Source organism: Monomorium pharaonis, chromosome 8 (genome assembly GCF_013373865.1).
Source record: "Monomorium pharaonis isolate MP-MQ-018 chromosome 8, ASM1337386v2, whole genome shotgun sequence".
NCBI classification, from domain to species: domain Eukaryota; kingdom Metazoa; phylum Arthropoda; class Insecta; order Hymenoptera; family Formicidae; genus Monomorium; species Monomorium pharaonis.
Window position 1 is genome coordinate 16,095,839 of NC_050474.1, and position 23,642 is coordinate 16,119,480.

General features: G+C 32.4%; 1 protein-coding gene across 3 annotated transcripts in view; it reads left to right on the forward strand.

The window, feature by feature from the left end:
- Positions 1-616: 616 nt before the first annotated feature.
- The window catches only part of LOC105837416 (histone-lysine N-methyltransferase, H3 lysine-79 specific), a 53,593-nt gene continuing 30,567 nt past the window's right edge, over positions 617-23,642 (forward strand). The window contains exons 1-12 of one of the 3 annotated variants that reach the window (XM_036290562.1): positions 620-1,844; positions 2,840-3,019; positions 3,251-3,577; positions 5,761-6,028; positions 6,126-6,810; positions 6,907-7,372; positions 8,349-8,963; positions 9,607-9,630; positions 14,176-14,603; positions 14,682-14,918; positions 15,002-15,249; positions 18,805-19,859. In XM_036290562.1, the coding sequence (XP_036146455.1) occupies positions 1,758-1,844; positions 2,840-3,019; positions 3,251-3,577; positions 5,761-6,028; positions 6,126-6,810; positions 6,907-7,372; positions 8,349-8,963; positions 9,607-9,630; positions 14,176-14,603; positions 14,682-14,918; positions 15,002-15,249; positions 18,805-18,920 (3,681 nt within the window). In that variant the 5' untranslated portion in view covers positions 620-1,757 and the 3' untranslated portion in view covers positions 18,921-19,859. Of the gene's footprint in view, positions 1,845-2,839; positions 3,020-3,250; positions 3,578-5,760; positions 6,029-6,125; positions 6,811-6,906; positions 7,373-8,348; positions 8,964-9,606; positions 9,631-14,175; positions 14,604-14,681; positions 14,919-15,001; positions 15,250-18,804; positions 19,860-23,642 lie in introns of those variants that run through there. The other 2 variants (XM_036290561.1, XM_012682188.3) reach the window with 2 other exon arrangements.

Below are 23,642 nucleotides of genomic sequence, written 5' to 3' on the forward strand. Positions count from 1 at the left end.
CCCTCTTCCTCGCCCAGCGTGGGTACGCAATGGCGGATAAACCATGTGACTCAAGTGACCAATCAAAATTGTGTTCGCCATTGGCGAATCTTTGGGTCTGTTCGCGTCACATGCCCCAACATGCTCCTATTCACCCCAACGCACTCCAATACGTTGATTCCGATGACGCCAACCTATTAGAATGCGTTGGAGTGAGTAGGAGCATGTTGGAGCATGGCGACGCAAACAAACCATTTGATTATAGGTCTTTAGTTTTGACGGAATTATTAAAAGGGTTCTATCAGAATAATCTCATGATTGGTGATCCGCTTGTTCTGCTTCCGCGTAATCCGCTCTATGGGACCTCACCTAACTTTTCACTTTTCACTTTTTACGTTTCCACCCTAGGAGAAAAATTACATGATTGATACCTAGCCCGGATCTACAATAGTGTAGTAAGCCTTATGCCATAAGGAATTAACCAATTATATTCGATTATTCTTCTCAAATTCGATTATAATTGGTCAATTTCTTATGGCATAAGGCTTACTATACCTATTGTAGATCCGGCCTAGAGGACGGAGAATATAGTATTGTTCGTTTTGGCTGTCCTGGGTCTACTCGGAGCAAATCCAAGCAGACCAACGCACTGTAATAGGTTGATTCCGATGACTCCAACCTATTAGAGTGCGTTGGTTTACTTGGTTTGCTCTGAGTATACCCAGAACTGCCCAGAACTGACAAAACAAACAAGGCTAATGACAAAAGATTTCGAAAAGCCATTTAAAAAACACGTGCATTTGTGCGCTCGTGAAAAAACGACGGGTGTACGGACGGATAATGGAAAGCAAGTATGACGAGGGGGATCATCCGGGAACTGAACCGGAAGCCAGGCCAGACGGCGCACGCAGATGGAGGCCGTGAGAGGAGGTATGACGCCATGTTCGCCATGTTTTGATGTCGTCATCCCTCCCTCCCCCCGCCGAGTGCTATTTCACCGTGCAGCCAGGATAGACTTCGTGTTTTCCGGCCCGTGTACCGTTCCGTGGGTTTGCATCGCATGTTCCCGACGGTTCCCGGTGGTATCCGGTGATACGACCTATCGTCTATCAACGTTGCAACTTCTCTGGTGGCCTGTCACTTTGTATGCATACCGCGCAGAGCTGGATAACCCTCGTCCTCGCTCGCGTACAAAGTTCACCGTGGAAGAGCGTGGTCGAGAGGACGTTTTCATGTCCGTTGCAGTAGTAGTCGCAGAAGTAGTCGCAGTGTGGGGGGGATCCGTGAGCGTCGTCCACGCGGTGATTGTGTCATAGTGCAAAGAGATAGATAGATAGAGAGAGAGAGAGAGATAGAGAGAGAAAGAAAGAGAAGAAAAAAAGAGGAAAAGAAAGAAAGAGAGAGATCGATCGCCACCGCTGCCGCCACCGCCGCCGCTGCTAAGTACTCACAGCTAGCACTGCCTCATTGTCGTTGCTCGTTCCCGTTTCCGATTTTATTGCGCGCTGACAGCGTTGCGCGTGATCGTTACGTCACGTTACTTCAAGCAGACGGACCCATCCGAGCGGATTCCTCGAGTCCGTACGGGACGGCGAGAGCGTCCTACGTGCGTACGTGCGTGCGTGCGTGCGTACGTGCGTACGTGCGTGCGTGCGTGCGCGCGCTCGCCTGCTCACCCGCCCGTCGCCGCACATTTCATACGTTTCCTTCTCTCAGCTTCACAAAGTACGCTAAGAGAAGTACACGAGAAAAAGAAAAAAAAAAGCATTCGTTGAATAATGGAAAAAATGGAGTTATGTTTGCACTCGCCAGCAGGAGCAGAACCTATCGTGTATCAGTGGCCTCTCACTTCTGGATCAGGCTCAGTAAGTAAACCTGTCATCTGGAATGTGAGACCTCTTGGGATGACAATAGGATAGAATCTGTACTATCCATCCAAATATTCTTGGATTGTACTTATTTTTGGGTTGTATGGAATTGTTTTTTTGTGTAGTTTAAAAAATGATATTTGTATTGGATGTATGTAAAAGTTTTACTCCCAAGTGTTCTAATTTATTAAGAAATTTTACCCAATAGGCACCTATGATTTGTCTTTATTTGTTTAGAAAGATAAAGATATGTTACATGTTTATTGATATTATTGATATTGATGTTAAGTTTAAAAAATTGGAATAATCAGCCTTTAGTTTTTTTTTTAGTGCTCTTGTTATATTTATTTAAGTTCCACACTTTAACTTTTATATTTTTGAAGAGTTGGTATTTAAAATTTATGTTTATTTTAATTGTTGCTTTTTGTACTTGGTAGATTATTTTTAACTTGGTCTAAAAAATTCTCCTGCATATGGTGTATTTATCTGACTTGGTACTTTTGGATCATTACTTATCCGATCCAATGTAGCATTTTTCAGCTGGATAACTTTTGCAAAATGTGATTGAGATAAAAATTAGATTGACAATTTTATTGCTTCTAAACCCCATGATGTATTACATTGTGCTCTACATCAATGTTTTTTTCTTGCTAAATTTTGTAAAGAAATTTACTTAAGAGATGGCATAAAATTATAGAAAATAAGAGGCAAATATTTTGATGATTAAATATTATTTTATAAATCATGTACCTAAAGCAAAAAATGTTAATGAAAAAAAGACTAAAACTTGCACAATATATAAAATTATACAAAAATTTAGTACTAAGATTCATGAATAAGGCTTATCTTTATTAGTTGTGTTTTTACATATTAATCAATGTTTTTTTTACTATATATATTTTTTGTTATACTCTTTTGATTACACTATGAATACCTTAATGTAATACAGGCTGGCATTCTACTACACCAAACATCTTATGTATATATTGTAGGATCGTCATGACGGAGCGCTGGATGTTGTTGAGACTATGAGATGGGTTTGCGAAGATTTGCCAGATCTAAAATTACCATTAGAAAATAATATCCTTTGTGACTACGACACAAGAGACTATGAAAGTATGAAAAACTTGTGCGATAAATTTAACAGAGCCATTGATAGTTTAGTACAATTGGTATGTTTATCTCTGCGTTTATCATTTGTATATGTAGTCACTTAGTGTACTTTAATACATAATTATACTTTAATAGACTTAATTTTCTTGTTTGTATTACTTTATTTATTTGTTTCTATTTTAATTTCTGCCTTAAAAGCATAAACATGTAATTAAACTTAAGGATTAGCACATCGTCATTGATATGCAGTCTATATGATGTTGACAGTTATTTGGAAAATGTATTTATAGGAAAAAGGCACCAGCCTGCCATCTCAGAGGCTAAATAAAAGACCTAGTAGAGGTTTACTTCGTCATATACTTCAACAGACTTACAATCAAGCCGTGGTTGAGCCAGACAAATTAAATCAATACGAACCCTTTTCACCTGAGGTGTATGGCGAAACGAGTTACGAACTTGTATGTCAGATGATCGATCAAATCGACGTGACGGAGGACGATGTCTTTGTCGACCTAGGTTCTGGAGTTGGTCAAGTGGTTCTTCAAATGGCAGCTTCGACTTTGTGTAAGATTTGTATTGGAGTAGAGAGAGCTGATGTACCATCGAAATATGCACAGGTATGAATACATAAGTTAATAGTTAAAGAATTTGTTACAAAACTAAACAAGTTAGATTTTAAAGAGAATTAAAAAATCTTGAGATTGTAAAGTAAGTCTTCAAACGATTTATTTGTCAAAGTATTTACTACAGAAAAACCTTTGACTATAGAAGTGTGGACTGCTAATTGCCTATCCCAGCAAAGGTTTTTGTGTGATGGAGATGAAACGCGCTCCCAATGTTAAACTGGCAGAAAATAGAAACATTAAGCAAGATCCCAATGGTAAAAGATGAGGAAAGAGAGATAGAATGAGTAATCCGTCGCTGTTTTATCAATTTCTTGCAAATTACCAAATATGCATTAAAAAAATTGACGCAAATAAAGGCTGAATTAGTTTTATAAACATATATATTTATGCAGGTAATTCTGCTATTAATATATTCCCACAATAAAATTAGAAGTAATGCAATTAAAAAATTTTGTTTCTTTTAATTAATTACTTCTAATTTTATCATGGGAATATATTAGCAGGATTACCTGCATAAATATGTATGTTTATGAAACTAATTCAACCTTTATTTGCGTTAATTTTTTTAATGCATATTTGGTAATTTGCAAAAAGTTGATAAAGCAGGGACAAATGACTCATTCTGTCTCTCTCTTTACTTATCTTTTACTAACGGGACCTTGCTTAATATTTCCATTTTCTGCCAGTTTAACATTGGGGACGCGTTTCATCTCCATTACACAAAAACTTTTGCTGGGATAAGCAATTAGCAGTTCATACTTCTATAGTCAAAGAGAAAAACACCAGAAATTTGAAGCCTTCAGGGAATTTATCTTTTATCCTTGAAAATTATGAATTTTCTTGGAATTTTATTAACAGTCTGGGAAACATGTAAAATTTTACTTTCAATTTTAATCCTACTCTTTTTCTGGCAAAATTTTTTTTGACCATTTTTTTCTTGATAATACAAAATTTCTACAATTAGCAATAAATATAGCATCCGTATACATACATTTTCTGTGTAATTCGCGAGTTTTTATAAAAGAATTAGCACAATACATCATTTTCTAAATTAAACACATCTTGTGTTTGATTATTTTTCACATTTTGTGAGACCTGGAGTGGATAGATTGTTATATATCATTTATGTTTATATTATTTCTTTTTAGTACATTTAGTATTATTTTTTTCTTAAGTTTAATGTTTAAAACTTAAATTTGAATTACTTTTTTCTTTTTTGGCTTTGTAATTAATGAACATTAAACGTTCAAATAATAAAATTAATTGATTTCAAAACTGAATAAAAATATTACTTGGTATTTTGAATAAAATTTGTGTAAAATCTGAGAATTCTCAAAAAATTTTTTCACAAAATTTAAGTAAACACATCCTGTATAAATATAATTTTTCTCCACACATATACAATTAATAATAAGTAATTTTGATATAACTTTTAATATTTTGAATATTTTGAGAACCTATTTAAGAAAAAAATAAAGAAAACTGGATCCATTTGATTCTTGTCGGAATTTTATATTTACTATCAATTTATCCTATAATATTTTACATTTTTTTATAACACTACTAATGATAAAAAGAAAATATTTGAAATAAAAAAAAAATAATTTTTTTTTCACTTTTTCTTTGTAAAATTTTACAAGTTGCAAACAACATTTTTTTATATTTCTCTTTATATAAATATATGTAGCAATTTTTTTCCAGACATATAATAGATATAAGAATAAACTTTTAAATCTTATTTAATATTTTGAGGTTTCATAAAAAATAATAAAAGAAATCGCTGGATTTGTTTCTTGTTATTCTTACAAAAAGTTTATATTAATTATCTGTTATTTATATGTATTTTTTATTTGATTTATTTATTGGAGTCAAATTGTTCACAATATGACGCTGCTACAGATGATTTGAGGGTATAACCCAAATTTCTTTAAGAACAGACTTTGTTTTTGTAGAAAACGTTTTAGCTGTTCATTAATTTTTGACTATCGAAATGTTATACATATTTAAATATTTATATATATACATAATTTTATGTATGAGTATATTCATGTATATATTCATATACATTTACGTAATCAAGCGTTTATCAATTTTTTTTTAATTGCATTGCATTGCGTTATATTTTACATAAATAATAAAATAGACTTAATAAACCATCATATCTTTCACTACAGAGCATGGAAGTAAATTTTCGAAAGTGGTTAAATTGGTATGGGAAGCGATGCGGAGAATATCGTTTGGTAAAAGGAGACTTCTTAGCCGATGAACATCGCGAAAGTATAACTGGAGCTACAATAGTATTTGTTAATAATTTTGCATTTGGCCCGACGGTCGATCATCAGTTAAAAGAACGCTTCGCCGATTTGCGGGACGGCGCGCGTATAGTATCCTCAAAATCATTTTGTCCGCTAAACTTTCGAATAACAGACAGGAACTTGAGTGGTAATGTATATTTTTATCTTAACTACAGCGTTTCTAGGGGAAAAAAAACAAAAAAAAAACGTGTAATTATCTAATCGCAATTTTTATTTCTCGACAGATATTGGTACAATAATGCATGTCTCAGAAATGTCTCCATTAAAAGGTTCCGTTTCTTGGACCGGTAAGCCAGTGTCGTATTATTTGCACGTAATTGATCGAACGAAATTAGAACGTTATTTCCACCGTTTGAAAAACAATAAACAAGGTGGCTTAGATGAAAACTCTGATTCTGTGATAAGCAACACTGCCAGCAATAGTAGTAAGATTTCTAATAGGAATGAAAGAGGTGACAGAGCCAAGAGAGATCTCTCGAGACAATTAGACAGTCCGAATCACTCGGAGCAGCAAGGAACAAATAGTGACTCCGATCTTGACGACTGCGCTATTAAAAGTCGCCGACAGCCAAACAAGATGCGGAGGAAATTCAATCGTAAAACTACAAATGGCATTACGAGAGCTCCAGCTAGAGGTAGACAGAGGGGAAGAGGCGTCAAGAGAGCCAAGCCTAAGAAGGCAATTAATATATCTGGTTTAGATCTGTTACATAGTCAGACTCTACTTAGTACATCACCTCAAGCTCTTGGGAAGAAGCCTCCGCCTGCTCCTGGTTGTGTAGACCAACAATTGTCTTCATTGTCGCTTTCTTTGCAATCGCATTCCACTTCTGTGCACGAAGAACTCAGTATACCACCCGCTCCGTCCGCGACTCCTTATGCTCTACAAATACTTCTCGACTTGTATAGGTAGTATTTCACGTTCTTTTTCTCTCTTTCCTTTTTTTAAAACATTGATTATATTTTTTTATGCGTTATTAACAATAAAATTACATTTTTCTACAGGGACCAATTTATGCTTATGTTAGAATCAATGAGAACACCCACTTACAAAGCATCTGTTAATACAGATATTGTAAAGGAAAGAGAAAGAAACTCGAAGCTTCAGTCGAGAGCGGCGCAATTGGAGAAACAAATCAAAGTGTTGATAGACGATAGTGTAGCTCTCTTGAAAGCGAGAATGACTGAATTAGGTATCAATGCAACGTCACCCGGGGATCTTTTGGCAAAAGCCAAAGAAATAGTTCTAAGACATAAACAGCTGCAGGCTAAAGCAAGCAAATTGCAAGCACAAGTGGCCTCTATGGAAACTGAACAAAACAGGCTAGTAGCGCTGAGACATCAAGAACTACAGGAAAAATATAATAGTCATGCAAACGGCATGACAAATACACATCAACCACTCACTGAGGATTATTTGTTGAAAGAAATTTCTGCAACTCTTTCTCAGCGTAAACGATTACATTCTCAAGTGCGTATCACATTTTACTTTGTAGCATTTATCAATAAGGATATATTCTCGCATATTATTTTTACTCTTTTTTTAAGATTTTTTAAAAGAGTAAAAACTGTAAATTTAAAAAGTAGTTAAATTTTATTTTTTGACATTTAAATAGTTTTTACAAATTTTTTCTTTAGAAAAGATATTTTTTGCAATTATTCACAAATATGGACGTGTCAAAAAATATCAACTCATTGTCATGATAATAAAAATATCTAAAATAAAAAATTAAAACAAATTTTTATACAAATTACAGTATTATTTGATTTATAATCAAGCTAATCAATTAATTTATAAAAACAAGTTTGGAAAGATTTTTCTTTTTTTCGGTTTTTTCTTTTTTTAACAGAAAAAATTGAAATTTTTATTTGATTATAAATCGAATAAGAGAAATATGTTGTAATTTTTTTTTTTAATTTAGAATCAATTAAATTAAAACTGATTGAGTTATTGTAGCAAGTTTTGAAAAATGTTTAAAAAACTAGTTAAAATTTTTCTAAATAATTTATATGTTAATGAATTCAAAAAAATCTTTTACTTTTTAATTTTGTTCTCAAGATTTAAACTATTAAAAATGTGTAAAGATAATCAATTTTTAAAAATCTAACCGCGAGATTATCTCCTTAATTGATTAAATTTATGTAATAACATCATTTGCATTTTCTCTTTTTAAATTTTGTTTTTTTCTTTTATATATTATGCGACAAAGCAGAAATTCATTTCTTTTGAATGTCATTAAATTTTTTGTGCAACAAGTTTCAAAATTAAAGCATGAATGAATTAAACGTATTAGAAAGGATAATTAGAAAGGATAAAAGAAAAGCTACACATTGTCAATAACATATCACTTTTGCATTCTATCTTGTTGCTTTTTTATTTTTTTTGTATTTTGTGCGATGGAGAAGAGATTTATTTCTTTTAAATGTTATTAAATTTTTTTATACAGGTTTCAAAATTAGAACATGAGTTAAACGTATTGGAAAGAACAAGTAACGAGAAACAAGCCGCTGCCATTGCTCAGCAACAGAAAGATGTGATTAGTAATAAACACTCACAAAATTTACATCACAATCAACAACAGAGTAGTAAAAATGGAGCAACGCGTAAAAGTAGGGAAGGCCGTTCAAGATCGCAGGAATGGCCCGATGTTCCGGATATAGGAAAGATACAAGAGAATAATCCAGAAATATTGGCACAAAAGATATTGGAAACAGGAAGACAAATAGAAGCAGGTCGTATACCAAACAGACAGAGCAGTAATAATAATACCAGAACTAGACTACCACAGGCGTCCCTTAGTTTTTCCATATCATCCTCCATTTCATCCACACAATCGCAGACGGCTAATAAAGACGTGTCGAATAGAACTCAAGAACCACCTAGAGTTACCAATTTTGAGGATAGACTAAAAAGTATCATCACGAGTGTATTAAACGAGGATCAACAAAATAGAAATAAGCAACAACAAATGCAATTGCAGATGCAATTGCAAAATCAGTCCGAATCTGAGAGGAAACGTGTTTCATTACCACAGAATGTTTCTACACCGGATTATACTCAAGTGAGTATTTAGCATTTTTCATTGATTAAAAAATTTTTAAGGAATATTTTCACTTTTGAACTTAAAAATTGATGTTTTTGACGATATTTTTTAATAATTTGAACCTTGAGAGGGGGGGGGGAGAGGGAGGGAACGAAGGAGGGAGGGAGAGAGAGAGCAAGAGAGTAGATTAAAGACAAGAGTTGTAAAATTTTTTGTTTGCAAAAAAAGGCCAAACATTGAAAAAAAGAGCAAAAATATCTTTACTTTTAATGGGTGGTTTCACTCCTTCAAACCGTTTTGTAACACCAATTAAAAATTTTTTAATTTATGTATTTATTCTCTTTATATTTATGTTAGGTTTCATTAAAATTAAAATTTTAATGCAATAAATAATCAACAGAGGAAGTATAAAAAGCAAATTTTTGAAAAATTTTTTTTCAAAAACTGAATAGCATTGTTAAATGGAGATATTTATACTGTAAAACTTTTGTATGAAACATTTTTTGATATTTTGTATAATTGACGAGATATATATATCGAGAAAAGGCAAAAATTTCTCTTTTTACCTTTGAAGGATGGTTTCACCCTTTCAAACCGTTTTGTAGCACCAACTGAAACATTTCTAAATCCATGTATTTACCCCCTCTATATTTATGCTAAGTTTCCGAGTTTGCGAGGTTCCCTTGTGAGTATAGTCGAAACGTTTCGCAATTTCTTAAATACTTGCATTCTAATAAATTTTATTTTATTGATATTTTATTGATACCTTACGTAACTTATTGATTGACCTTGTTTTGTATTTTGATAACAAATATTTTTTACTGTTTAGAAATTTTATATATATATGTATGTATATAACCTCATAAGAACAGAACTTCAATGTCTTATATAGGTTTGGAGAAATTCAAGTGCGTTGATTAAAATAGGATACCCTGTATACGCACACGCGCACGCCGCGCGCGCGCACAATCTTTGCTTTCAACTTTTTTTTTTAAATTTTATATATGTGTATATAAATTTTATATCGCATGTGCGTCGAAAAGTGCACATTTTTTAACAGTTTTCCGTGTGGAAAGTAGCCAATCGCACACAGTAAGCTACTTTCGGCACGGAAAGATCATTCCATAGACCTTATAGATATGGACTGGCAATACCAAGCGAAACCGTGTCCATACTTCTCTCTCTAAAGAGTCCGGAAATATGTTTCGCGCATGCTTGTACATATTATACATTAAAATCCAATGATTGGATACGTTTGATCACGTGTTTTAACTTATGTGTGTGTATACCCCTATAACCATTTCTGCTGTGACAAATGTTGGCAACAGATTCTGTTGCCAAAAAGGCGACAAATGAGAAACATATCTTGTCATTGCAAACACTATTAGCAGATATTCAGCAAATATTTAGCAACGTCTGTCATCAGAATACATGACAAAATAATAGGGAACTGCGAGCAGATTTATTGAAAGTATTGATAACAGATTGACGACAAACACCAAAGTGCAAACAATGTCAGCAAATTGCCTGTAGAAATGCAACAACATTTGTGTGTCAAAGTACGCGACAGATTGATACCAGAAATGCAGCAGATCTGTCGAAATGTCAAATTGGCAATAAAAAGTGCGGCACCCTCGATAGGCGGCTTACTTTCTCGGGAGTAAAATGCAGTCAACTCGCTACATAAAGACCACTCGCAGCGCGACTCAGGTAAGCAAAAATTATCTTCCTTCGCTGCGCCTGCGCAGGAGTCCGATGTGGCGGAGGACCGTCACATTATACTTTTATGATATAGAACTGGTAGTATTTTCATTTTTTTTTTTGAGTGAGATTTAACTACAAAGAAATTTAATGAAATTAATTGCACCTAGAATAGATGATACACCTACGATATAATTAAAGGGAGAAAATAGATAGGTCAATTGAGGCCCTCCTATAGAAAATATTAGATGCTAAAGAGAGGGTTGGATAAATTATTTAATCTGTTCCTACTCCTGAATTAATAAATCTTCCTAGGAGATTGCTTACATCGATTCTCAAATAAAATTATAATTGTGATGAAAGAAGAAATGAAAAGATTTGACAAATCTATCGCCAATCTGTCGTCATTTATGAATACAGATCTGTTGCATATTTGGCGCAAATCTGCTGTGAGTTTACGTTGCAACATCTGTTCTCAATTTGCTGCGTGAATTTGTCATTGTATTGCTAGTGATAGGTCTGCTCTGGTGTTGCACCCAATTTGATATCAGGATTTGATAACAATTTTTGCTTGCAATCGGAGCGCACTCGAGGACACAGTAGGCCATGGTTTTGGCAGCCTGATTCCGCAAGAAATTTTTAGCAGTCTGCTGACAATTTGGCAGCAAATGGCTAGCTGGGTATATATGTATATACATATGTATGCATGTGTGCTGACATGCGCGATAGTTATTTCCGGTAACTTTAGAGAAAGAAGTACTAAAAAGTCTGTTTCTCTCTCGCACCTCTTCTGGACACCGTTTTCTATACACAAACTGTAGGCAATTGGCGGTCCATATCTATAAGGTCTATGGGTCATTCGCACGCGACGTGACGTCATCAGTGCCGAAAATGATAGTAAAATGTGCCGAAAGAACATCGTCGCACGGATTTTAACGCCGGCTTCGCCCCCTCCGCCCCCTTTACGAACTTTCATACGCACTTGTAATATAAAATAGTATGCGATACACGTGCGGATTGGCTATTGTCCATTCGTGCGGGTGGACGCACTCGTGGGCAATAACCAATCTTCCGCACTTGTATCGCAATATACTATATATATATATATATATATATATATATATGTTCTATTTTTATGAGGTTGTATGATGTCAAGGACACATTTTAAATAAAAAGATTAGATCTTGGGTGTAGATGTCACGTTCAAATAAAAGTTAACTTTACTTATTTAAATGTCCACGTTTATAGCCCTTTGCATTATGAGTTCATCGTGATATGACCAAGGATTGTCGAAGGTCAAATGATCAAATACGAACTGAAAATATTATTGCCATATGCTATGCTCAAATTGTTGTCCCTATCTATGAGTGCAGATGGCAACACGATTTTTAAATGATCGCCATACATTCAATAGTGTTATTGGCAAGATATTTTCACAAGTCGTTATAATTCATGCCTGTAACTCGTAATATTATTTGATGTTTTGCGATATACAATATCCTTGAGGTAGCCCCAGAGGAAAATATTTAAAGGCATTAGGTCTGGAGATCTAACTGGCCAGATATTAGAAGTACCTTTTCCAATCCAGCGTTCTAGAATCATTTGATATAGAATATTTTGAACTATACGATCATTATGTGCAGGCGCACCATCGTGCTGAAACCATAGTTTTTGCTGAGTTATTTAAGTTCGACGTTCTCGAAGTTTCTGGCAGCTTTTGTTTCAGTAAATTGTTGTAAACCTTGCCCATAAGGGTATCTTAAAAAAAAGGTCCAATTATGTATTTATTCACAATATCACACTAAACATTTACTGATCATATCCTTTGGTCGGTAAATGTTTGGTGTGATATTGTGAATAAGTACATAATTGGACCTTTTTTTTTAAGATACCCTTATACAGCATCGTACCAATGAAGATTTTCTGTTGCCCAATAATGTGAATTATGTCGTTTTACATGGTCTACATTAGTAAAGGGTACTTCGTCGGAAAATAATACATACGAGAAAAAAATGGCCATTTCTGCTCATTTTACATTTAATCCAATTACAGAATTGCACTCTGTTTTCAAAATCGTTTGATGTTAACGCGTGAACTAAATTAATATAGTAAGGGTGAAATTTAAATCTTTAATATCCACGAGATAGTTGATCACGGAATACCTGGTAGAATGCATGGTACTTATTTTGTGGATACTTATTATGGTCTAGACAGTTTCTAAAACTACGAGTTCAGTAGTTTTGCACGATTCTGATTTGTGACGGGTTCTACGAACTCGAAGTTCACGAACCTTGTCGAAGTCTTTATGTAATTTCGAATTATTGTATCGTTTGGATGGCTCCTGTTAAAGTATCGTTCGCTATATAAGTGCATGGCAGTTCTAAAATTTCTATAACATTTAAAACTAGCGACACACTATTTTATTTGATGTATAATCTCTTATTGTTAGGCAAACAAAGATAAATGAAGCTAATAAACGAAGTCGAGTTCAGGAAATACCGAGAAATGTACTCAAGAATATAAACAATGTATTGCACAGATTTATTATGAGCACTTAAGTGTAGTATCGCTATTCGGTATCGCTTATAAAGCATTTTAGTATGTTTTTGAACGCAAGTTAGTGAAACAAATACTACCTACATACAGAAAAGTGAAACTAATAAGGACGAGAGTTTTCGATCTCGCATTTGATTATTTGACCTTCGACGATCTTTGATCGTGGTGCATTAAACTCGTAATGCAAAGAGTTATGAACATAGGTGTTTAAAAATGCCATTTGCGTGTTGCCATTTTAAAAAATAATATTGACCTTTATTTGACCGTGACACCTCCATCCAAGATCTAATTTTTTTTAAATCAAAATGTGTCCCCTTCGATACCATACAACTCATAAAAACAAAACTTTGATATAGTTTCAGAAAAATTTAAGTGCGTTGCTTAAAATGGGAAACCTTGTATATGTACAAAATTTGTAAAGAGTAAAAAATATTTTTTGTTATCAAAATACAAAACAAGGTCAATAAACAAGCTACGTAAAGTACTATCTATAAAATAAAATTTATTAGAATGCACAAAGAATGCATTTAAAGACTAAAAGAGAGAATAGAAAATTGAAAAATTTTTAACTATTTTTTTGTGACAAACTAGATAAATGTACATTATAACGAAAGTAAAGATTTGAGAGCTGTGTGTGTGTGCGTGCGTGCGTGCATGCATGCGTGCCTGCATATTTTTTAAGTTTTTATTTTTATTGTAATGTACATTTGTCTAGTGTGCTTTCCAGCAAGACACAGTGTAACACAGTATCCATTAGTGTGAGAAAGAACATATCAGTGTGTCTCACTCACACTAGTGGACTGTCACTAGTTCACTGTCTTGCTGGAAAGCATACCTAGATTGTTACAAAAAATTAGTCAAAAATTTTCCAATAACCTGTTCTCTCTTTTAGTCTTTTTAAACGCATTTCTTGTGCATTTATGCAATCTTAAGCCAATCTTAAGTGCACATAATATATTTTATCGTTTTTTAGGTTTCGCCCGCAAAGTTAGCATTGCGTCGTCATCTCTCACAGGAGCGTCTCACGTCGTCCCACTTGACATCTGATAGATCGACAATTGAGTCTAGGCAATTGTCGAATTACGACAATCGACTCATGGCGAGTGGAAGTGGATTACTTGGTACCAGGACGATCGGTGATCTCGTCAGTGGAGAGATAGAAAGAACTCTAGAGATATCCAATCAATCTATAATAAATGCTACTGTTGATATGAACAGCACAATGATGAGACCCGAAACCGTATACTCTCCTATTAGTAGGCCAGCGAGTGCCGAAGGGGACACCGGTTTGTCGACATTGGCGCATGTCGCCAGCTACGCGCCTACCTCCTCGGGAGCCTCTACCTCCACGACCAGTTCGCGATCGTCTGTACTCTTTACTCCAGTAACACAACCACAAAGGTATTTGTCCCTCGACTTCACGCCATTTACGCGATGTATCAAAAATGATTCAAATACAAATAAGTTGTTTCCATTCAGGTATACGCCGGTTCAATTGCCGCGAGCGGATATTAAGCCTTACCATGAGTCTTATTTCTCGGATAATCCCTCTCAGTCGCTCACGCAAGCCCATTCGGCAGCGTCGCCCCTACATTCGTCTCAAAACGCATCAAACGGCGAATTGTTACCTGTAGAAGGGCTCGCAGCATCGTTGCACGCTCGAATATTGAATAATGGTAGTGGAAAAACAGAATCTACTGTTTCCGGCAATAGAAGGTAATGAAGTAAACGTCACAGCGGAGATCGAGCACAGATTGAGCAAATCGAGCAATAACATTTATTTTCGTATACATTCGTAGATATCATCCGTACCCGCGATATTCAACAAATTGTAATAATAATGGAAATACAACAAGTGGAACGGTAACCGCTATTTGCCAATCGCAACCGCTAATATCGGTAAAAACGGAAGCGGCTGTGTCATCCGTAAGCACAAGCGGAGCACCTCTAAGTCCTCTTGTAGAACCACATTCTAATACTTCGACGCCGCTAGTCGATGAACCCCAGATGACAACGCAAAGACAACGAAATATCGTTGGAGATGACGGTAAGTATAGATGATAAATAAGATTTGTGTTTTTGACATTTGAGAAAATATCCCAAGTTAGAATTGATAAAATAATGATATATGCTTTGGAATGATCTGTACTCCATAATTGAGCTTATAGCTATTTGATACAGTAGTTACAGAATATCTATCTAATATGTGTGAAATACTATTAAGGACCGAGGAAATTTTTTAACAGTATTTTGATTTTTGTTATATTATTCCACGTGATATGACAAACATATTATACATATATATATATATTTTTTACTAGTTATGTAATAAATTCAAGTTGTTCAACACGTTCCGTATTGGATTAATTTTATATGATTTGTCCACTATATTGCATGGGTCACCAATGACTCACACAGTATAATTATTGTATTTGTGAAATAAAATATATTGCATAATAAGTAAAAAATTATGAAGGAGTATTAGAAACATTTAATGTACAAAATTTAATATGCAACACAGTAAAATACTTATTAATTATTTAGTTAATAATAAATAGGGATGTTATTTTTGAATTTCGAATATTCGAAGATTTGAAAGAATTTAAAGTTTGAAAATTGAAAGCCTAATATTCTTTAAAACCTTCAAATATTTAAAGTCACAAAGTAACAGTTCTAATAAAAACGTTTACAAGGGAGGTTAGAAAACCTAGAAATTCAGAAAATTCCGAAAAATTGTGTGTGCAAGTAGAGTAATTTTTTTCTAACACAAAACTGTTTTTATTTTTGCAAAGTTACATTTTGAGGAGTAAAACACCCCTTCAAAAAAAATTGGTTATTCCTTTCCAAGCAAATATCTTCGAAATTATAAGATAGAAAAATTTTTTTAAGCAAAAGTTAAATGGTTTTAAAAGTATTTTAAAGTTATAAAAAAATGGAATAGAGGGGACAATATTTTGCTAAACAACAAATTTTTTTAAAATTACTTTAAAATACTTTTAAAACTGTTGAACTTTCGTTAAAAAATTTTTTTTCTATGTTTTATAGTTTTGAAGATATTTGCCTGGAAATAAAAAAAAAAAAACGATTTTTTAAGGGGGTATTTTACCCCTCAAAGTGTAACTTTGCAAAAATAAAAAATAATTTTGTATTAGGAATGAACTCTACTTGCACACAATTTTTCAAAACTTTCTGAATTTCCGGGTTATCTAATCCTTGTTAGTAATAGTACATTGTGTAACAAGCATAGAAGATCAGCTTTTGTAGTGTTTACCTGCATCAGTGGGATAAAGCTGATTCACACATGTTGCACAGCGCATTTTTTATTACTTGTGCGTTGAAGTGTGTTCCCTTGAGTGTCTTAGGTCTTACTCACATTGGGTGTTTACGATAATGGCTATCCGAGTAATTTTCTCTAGAACCGAAATATATGATAAGCACAGTCATCTACTACCATCATGATTCGTGACAACTCAATGCTGTCTGGTATAGCCAAATCAACATCACGAGCAAGTTGCGAGTTGCGAGTTCCGTGAGTTTGTAGCAGGTAATCTGAAAAGTACGATATAAATATTATAAATAATTTGATTGATTATTACAATTAAAAATACTCTGTTTTTAATGTATGATAAGATTATTAACTTTATTAAAATAGTAATTATATGTAACACAATCATGTATTTTTAAAGTATTGTCTAAAGTAATATTAAAGAGATTATTTTATTTACAAATATGTTTTCTGTCTATCAAGTTTCTATCATAACGGTATTATTTCCAAACCTAATATAATATTTTAATTAAACATTGATTCTCAATAAATGTTATTATTTATTATTAATAACTAACATATATATTAGAAGAGTCATCTTTTATTAAACAGATGATGTTAACACTTTGAAACAAAGGAGATAAATGATGTAAAATTACTAAATAAATCATTATTAATAATATTTTTTAGATTACAAGTAAAATAAAAATTTAAGTATAAATATTTTTCTTTCTTGTAACAACTGTTAATGATAAGTTGCATGGTGTTATCATTATTTTATTTAAAAAATCATATCTTTATGTATAAATATTATGCATAAATATTTTACTAATGTGAGACTAATAATAATGTTTATAATAAATTTTTTTAATTTGTAATGCAAGTGCATAGTAACATTTATTAAGAATCAATGTCTAATTAAAATTTTATATTAGGTTTTGAAATAATATCGTTATAATAGAAACTTGATAGACAAATAAATAAATAAAATATTTGTAAATAAAATAATCTCTTTAATATTACTTTAGAGCTTTAGACAATACTTTAAAAATACATGATTGTGTTACATAATTACTATTTTAATGAAGTTAATAATCTTACCATACATTAAAAACAGAATATTTTTAATTGTAATAATCAATCAAATTATTTATAATATTTATATCGTACTTTTTAGGTTACCTGCTACAAACTCACGGCACTCGCAACTTGCTCGTGATCTTCTTCTTGATTTTCCCCAGATGGATCTCCGACCCAAAGCAAGGGTCACAGTACCACGGTTTAAACTTGCTCGTGATGTTGATTTGGTTATACCAGACAGCATTGAGTTGTCACGAATCATGATGGCTGTGCTTATCATATATTTCGGTCTTAGAGAAAATTACTCGGATAGCCATTATTGTAAACATCCTTTGACAAATTAGCCAAGGTTTAAGATCGTGAAAGCGATGAAAAATCAGTAGTTCTGTGAGAGTATTGTATGCGTTGTCGCGAGATGACGTGCGTGCGAATTTGGTAACGATGGCAAAGGTAAAAAAACAATTAAAAAATCAAAGTACAGAAAAAGTTATACAGAAAAATTCTTCACCATTTACATCATCTATTAAAGGATAAAAATTGTGTAATAGTATTAAAATTGCTGAAATCGACGACTTTGCGCACGAAAAAGTGATACGAAAGGGACCACTTTCGACGTACTGGTAATACTAAATTATTTTATAAAATTAATGTTTTTTATATAATTATTTATTTATAATTATATAATTATTAATTAAACATTTCTTAAAGTCATAGTATATAACGATGTTCAAATGTTATAAAATAAAAATTTTAGTTTTTATTGTTAAAAAGTAATATTTATATGAATTTGTGTATTTTGGAAATTAATTATTTAGTAAGTAATAAAACTTTTACAAATAATCTTTATTGATATTTTTTATATAATAAAATAAGAAATAAAAAATTGTGATATTTTTGATATTTCAAATTGAAAAATTGATTACAGCATCACGTGTGTAACTCACAGAATTAATATTACACCATATTATACTATGTTATATTAATTATAATTATGTTATAATTAAATTATAATTACATATAATGTCAAAAAGTGTTTCTTGATTATGTTTTTATTTAGCCAAAATAATGGATCTGAACGGAAAAGTTAGCATAGTCACTGGTGATTCACACGGCACGGAACGTGTTAATAATAAAAACAATGTATTGTATCTATTATCATAAATTACTCATATATTAATTCAGTACAAAAATTTTCAACAATATCTTTCACATGGAATTGTCTTTTGAAGAACACTTTTTTTTTCCCATTTATTTCAGAGTCTTATTACAGAGTCTTGTACAAGGTTGTTAGCAGTCAGGAAAAACTGGAAAAACTAGGAGAAGTCCGAAAATCAAAGAATTTATTAATTGAAGATGAATTTATCATAATATAAATTTAATTTTTTTGAAGTTTTAGAATTGGCTCAAAATTGGCACAACACACACGCATACATTTTGTGTGTGTGTGTGTGTGTATGCGTGCGTGCGTGCGTGCGTGTGTGTGTATATATATTGTAACCTTACGTTTTTAAATATTATTTTTATTTCTTATTTATAAAATGATTTAAAGATGCATTGTAAATATTTATGATTTTTCGGTTTTGTAATATCAGTCATTTGCAGAAACCTATTAGCAAGCAATTAAAAAAAATTATTTTGACCTTTTTAAGTTAAGATATATACTAATAATATTTAGCAAATTACTTGTAGTAAGATTACAAAAAATATACAAAAAATATTTATGATATTTTACTAATCATACGTTTTTAACACTGATTTGCGAGAAATATTTTATCTTTCTTTTACATATAAATATTCTTGAATATTTCAAAATTATGTAGTATCAAGATAAAAAATTTCTAATTAAAACAGTAATTAAAATATATTGAATTTTAATTAGATGATAAAACCTTAATAAACAAGGTGCAAAACAAGAAATATTAACTAAATTATTAAATAAAATATTCACTGGTATTGAAATAGAAAATCAAATCAATAGATCGATTATCGTATAAAGATAAGTATATAATGCAGTACATAATGCAAGCTAGAGATTTAGGGTCGGTTGTTCCAACTTCTTGATAAACTTACCTATCAGATAAATATATGTTTGTTTTTATTTATTTAAGAAAAGAAATAAAGATAGACATATGCTTACCTGGTAGATAAGTTTACCAAGAAGTTGGAACAACCGGTCCTTAGAGTTGTATTAATAAAAAAAAAGTTAAGATATAAATTTCTCATCTGCAGGCAGAATAGTCCAGATCATTCAAGCAGAAACACAATACTGATAAAGAAAAAGAGAAAAAAGGCAATTGAATGAAGTAAAGGAATTAAAAATAAAAAATTTAAACTTACATAGCATCTCAAAAGTTTCCGGACTAAAATTCTAATTTCAATACTAATGGTGCGATCTATAATTTTGTGGTTATGTTAACGGATTGTACAAAGTTACAGCAGATTATGTTTATATACATCAGAATACGAAACGTAAACGGTATTTATGACATGCGTTACTCATTGTGAAATGGATGTGAATATAAAGCAACGTTTTGCAATTAAATTTTGTTTTAAAGTCGATATAAATGTGATGCAAATGTTAAGAATTGATACAAATATATAGTGTTACTTTTATATATTGTACAGTACGTACGTTTTTGAATGGTATGATCGAGGGTCGGTGGAAGATACGTAGAATGATTGTTCAACAATAACGTTAACTGATAATAACATCGTCTATGTTGTCAACTATCTGAAGGAGAATCAATGTGCCATATGTTGATTGATAGCTGTGAAATTGAATGTACCAAACTTGGTCGTGCAATGAATTTTAAAGGAAGATTTTTAAAAACGGAAATATGTCTACTCAACCGGCAGCGCTTGTTCGTCTTTTTCCTCGTAGACGTCTTTCTATGCTAGATCATTCTCCAAATTCATACTTACCAGGTTTGAATCCGCCATACTATTTTCTATTGCTGAAGATGAAAATGAAGTTGAGAGGACTGATTTGATATGATTAATAAGAACATACAAGAAGCAATACTTGAGAAGCTAAAGATGATTTCATGAAAAGATTTCGCCTATACTATGTAAAATTGAGGCACAAGTTGAGGTGTATTGCAGTGTATAACAGTAAATGATGATTATTTTGAATGATCAGGATGTTAAATAAAGTTTTTTTAAACTTTTCGGGTGTTCTGTGCTTCAGTCCAGGAACTTTTGAGATCCACTGTATATGTGACAGAATTTAAGAAATTGCAGAAATAGATAAAAAGATAAATGTATATTTTTTTTTATTCCAGAAATGCGAGAATAAATTTTTTTTATATAAAAATGCTTTAAAAAAAATATTAATAATAAATACAAACATTTTATTTTGTTTATTCTCTACTTATTTTTTATCATACTTTAGGTTTGTAATTATTACATACTTGTAGTATTTTTTGTGTTTTTTATTCAGTGCTTCTTTCTGACTTTGATTTAAAATGAATTTGAAAGGGAAAATCAGGAGAATAGAGAAGAATTGGGGAATATTTTTTTTCTGTTTTGCTAACAACCTTGTTGTAAATAACATGAGATGAAAAACAGTATGTGATAGTACTGTCAACAAAAATCTTCACGCTATACAACGCTAAATATCATTTTGCTTAGGTCCTTTTAGATATCGTACTAGTTTCTGCTCTTTTATGCATCTCTGTATTTATACGCACTAATGGTTTAGCTTATCTTACGGAGCTGTGGTACCCGACTTTTATTTATATTTATTTTTGTTGTTGTTTGCTGTATTTGTTAGATGCACTGTAGCTGTTTGTTGGTTAATTCTGTCTGTCACATACTCAATCTCAGAATCCCTGAAGCTTGTTTTATTAGAGATTGAGACACACAGATCAGAGGGAGAAATGAAAAAAGTACGGCTGCCTGTGGGTGGTTCGTCGGTACAATCGCCGGTGAGTTGTCCCACGGGGGTCAAAATTCATTTTGCTATTTGATTCTATATTTTAATTATTCCGTAAAATATATAAAAAATATAAAAGATGTTATATTGCTCTCCTTGTCTTACAATCGAGGCAGACGAGCAGCGTACATTTCTTCTATTTTGAAAACACAAACGATACTATTTAGAAATCGGTTTCCATGAAAATAAGCCAGATTCAGAGGATACAAATTCTATTTGTGAATTAATATCATCGACATATAGAATGGACTGAGCATTGCGATAGGTTAGCGCGCGCCTGTTTTAGAGTGAGAGATACTACACCTGAGGCCTATGTTTGTCTCTTTTGCAAGCTTCTAATTTGTTATTTCGTCCCCCTCCATTCACGGAGGAGGACGAAATAACAAATCAGAAGCTTGCAAGAGAGACAAACATAGGCCTCAGGTGTAGTACATACCTCTCACTCTAAAGCAGGCGCGCGCTTGCCCATCGCAATGCTCAGTCCATTCTATATGTCGATGATTAATATGTACATAGACGCATGTTCAGAGTTTAACTAAATATATTCCAATAAACTGTATTTTAATTAGGGTTGGGAAATAACTTGTTAATAACATAGTTATAATTAAAGTTCACATTTTTCAGTAACTTATTTTTTCGTAAATAGTGACTAATTTAGTAGTTACTATTACAGTTACTTTATATATTTTCAACCTTATTGATCAATATAGTCTACGTCAATGATTTAGTAAACCAACAAATTATTTTTTTGAGAATATTAGAGTCTATCAGAAAGTATACGAATTTATACACACAAAGACTTGTGGTGGTTCTAAATTGGCATTATTCTTATTCATTAAAAAAATAAATATAATTCATATATTCATGTTTTTTTAAAATATAATCTACTAAATAAATCTGCTTAAAAAACCAAAAATGAGAATTATATTTGCATGATTTTGTCTTGCAAATTGCATAGTTTAAACAACAATACGTGTATATTATTGATAATATTATTACCATTTTACATGTTTGTAGTTTCCTAAAATTGTTTTATTTATACTTCTTTTCTTTTATATTTACCTCGCAATTTTAAATATAAACTCGCTGTGTGTATGTTAATTGGACATTTTCTTGAGATTCAGAAGTGTAAACATTGCGCTGTAATAATATCGTTAAAAACACGATTTATTTAAATAATTAGAGAAATAAAAACTTCCAATTTTTTGTTTTTTTCTATAGCAGAATCTATTAAAGTAATGAGGCCAAAAACAGGTAAAATTTTGCCTATTTTAGACTCGTGATTTCGGACCCAAGTTATGGACTAAATAATAGCCTATGATGAAACATTGATCACAGAAATAATTCAAATTAAGCCTACTTTTTATTAAAAAAATATGAGTGATTGTAAATAGCCATTTTTTGTTAACCAATTAAAATCTATGGCTAAATTAACATGGCTTAACAAAGTAATTTTTTTGCTTAACAAATAAAGAGCACAAGAGAAAACATAACATTAAAAGCACTTTGCAAAAAGTAAACTTGCAATTAATTGTTATATAAACAAATTATGTTCCCCTTCGTCGCGAGTCTCCAATCGGACTTTTGGCGAGAGAATGCGTGGATTATCTCAGTAGACGCCACTACCCGTCACTGTCCAGTAAGTCGCGTAAACCAAAAGAAAAAAATTTAGAGTTTACAGGCACAGCGCGACGCATGCATGCATGTAGCCGATCACAGTACGAAAGCGAGACTCCTGACGTTTTTGATCGGTGTTGGGTTAACCCGTTTTAGTTTCTTTTTCTCTACTAGAACTGACCAATCACAGTTATTCCCTTCTTCAGAAGAATGGCTGTGATTGGTCTTATGACGTCATTAATCGCTCTTGGAGCGATTAACCCAGGCCGGTCGAAAATCAGAAACAAAAAAAGCATGTTGCTACGCGTTTATCATAAGTCGCGTCACCGAGCGTCTGTCTCTAAGGGCCTTCCCTTTTTCGAATCTTGAGTCGTTAATTGTAGGATTTCCTATACATAATGATTTAAGTAAATTTGTTGGTTGTACACGCATATTAATGTATATTTAACGAATTCACGAATTTTTGTATAATCTTGTTTTCAATGAGGGCACTGCTTATTTATAAATTTAGTTATTATCTATTCAAAAAATAAAGATAGCGGTC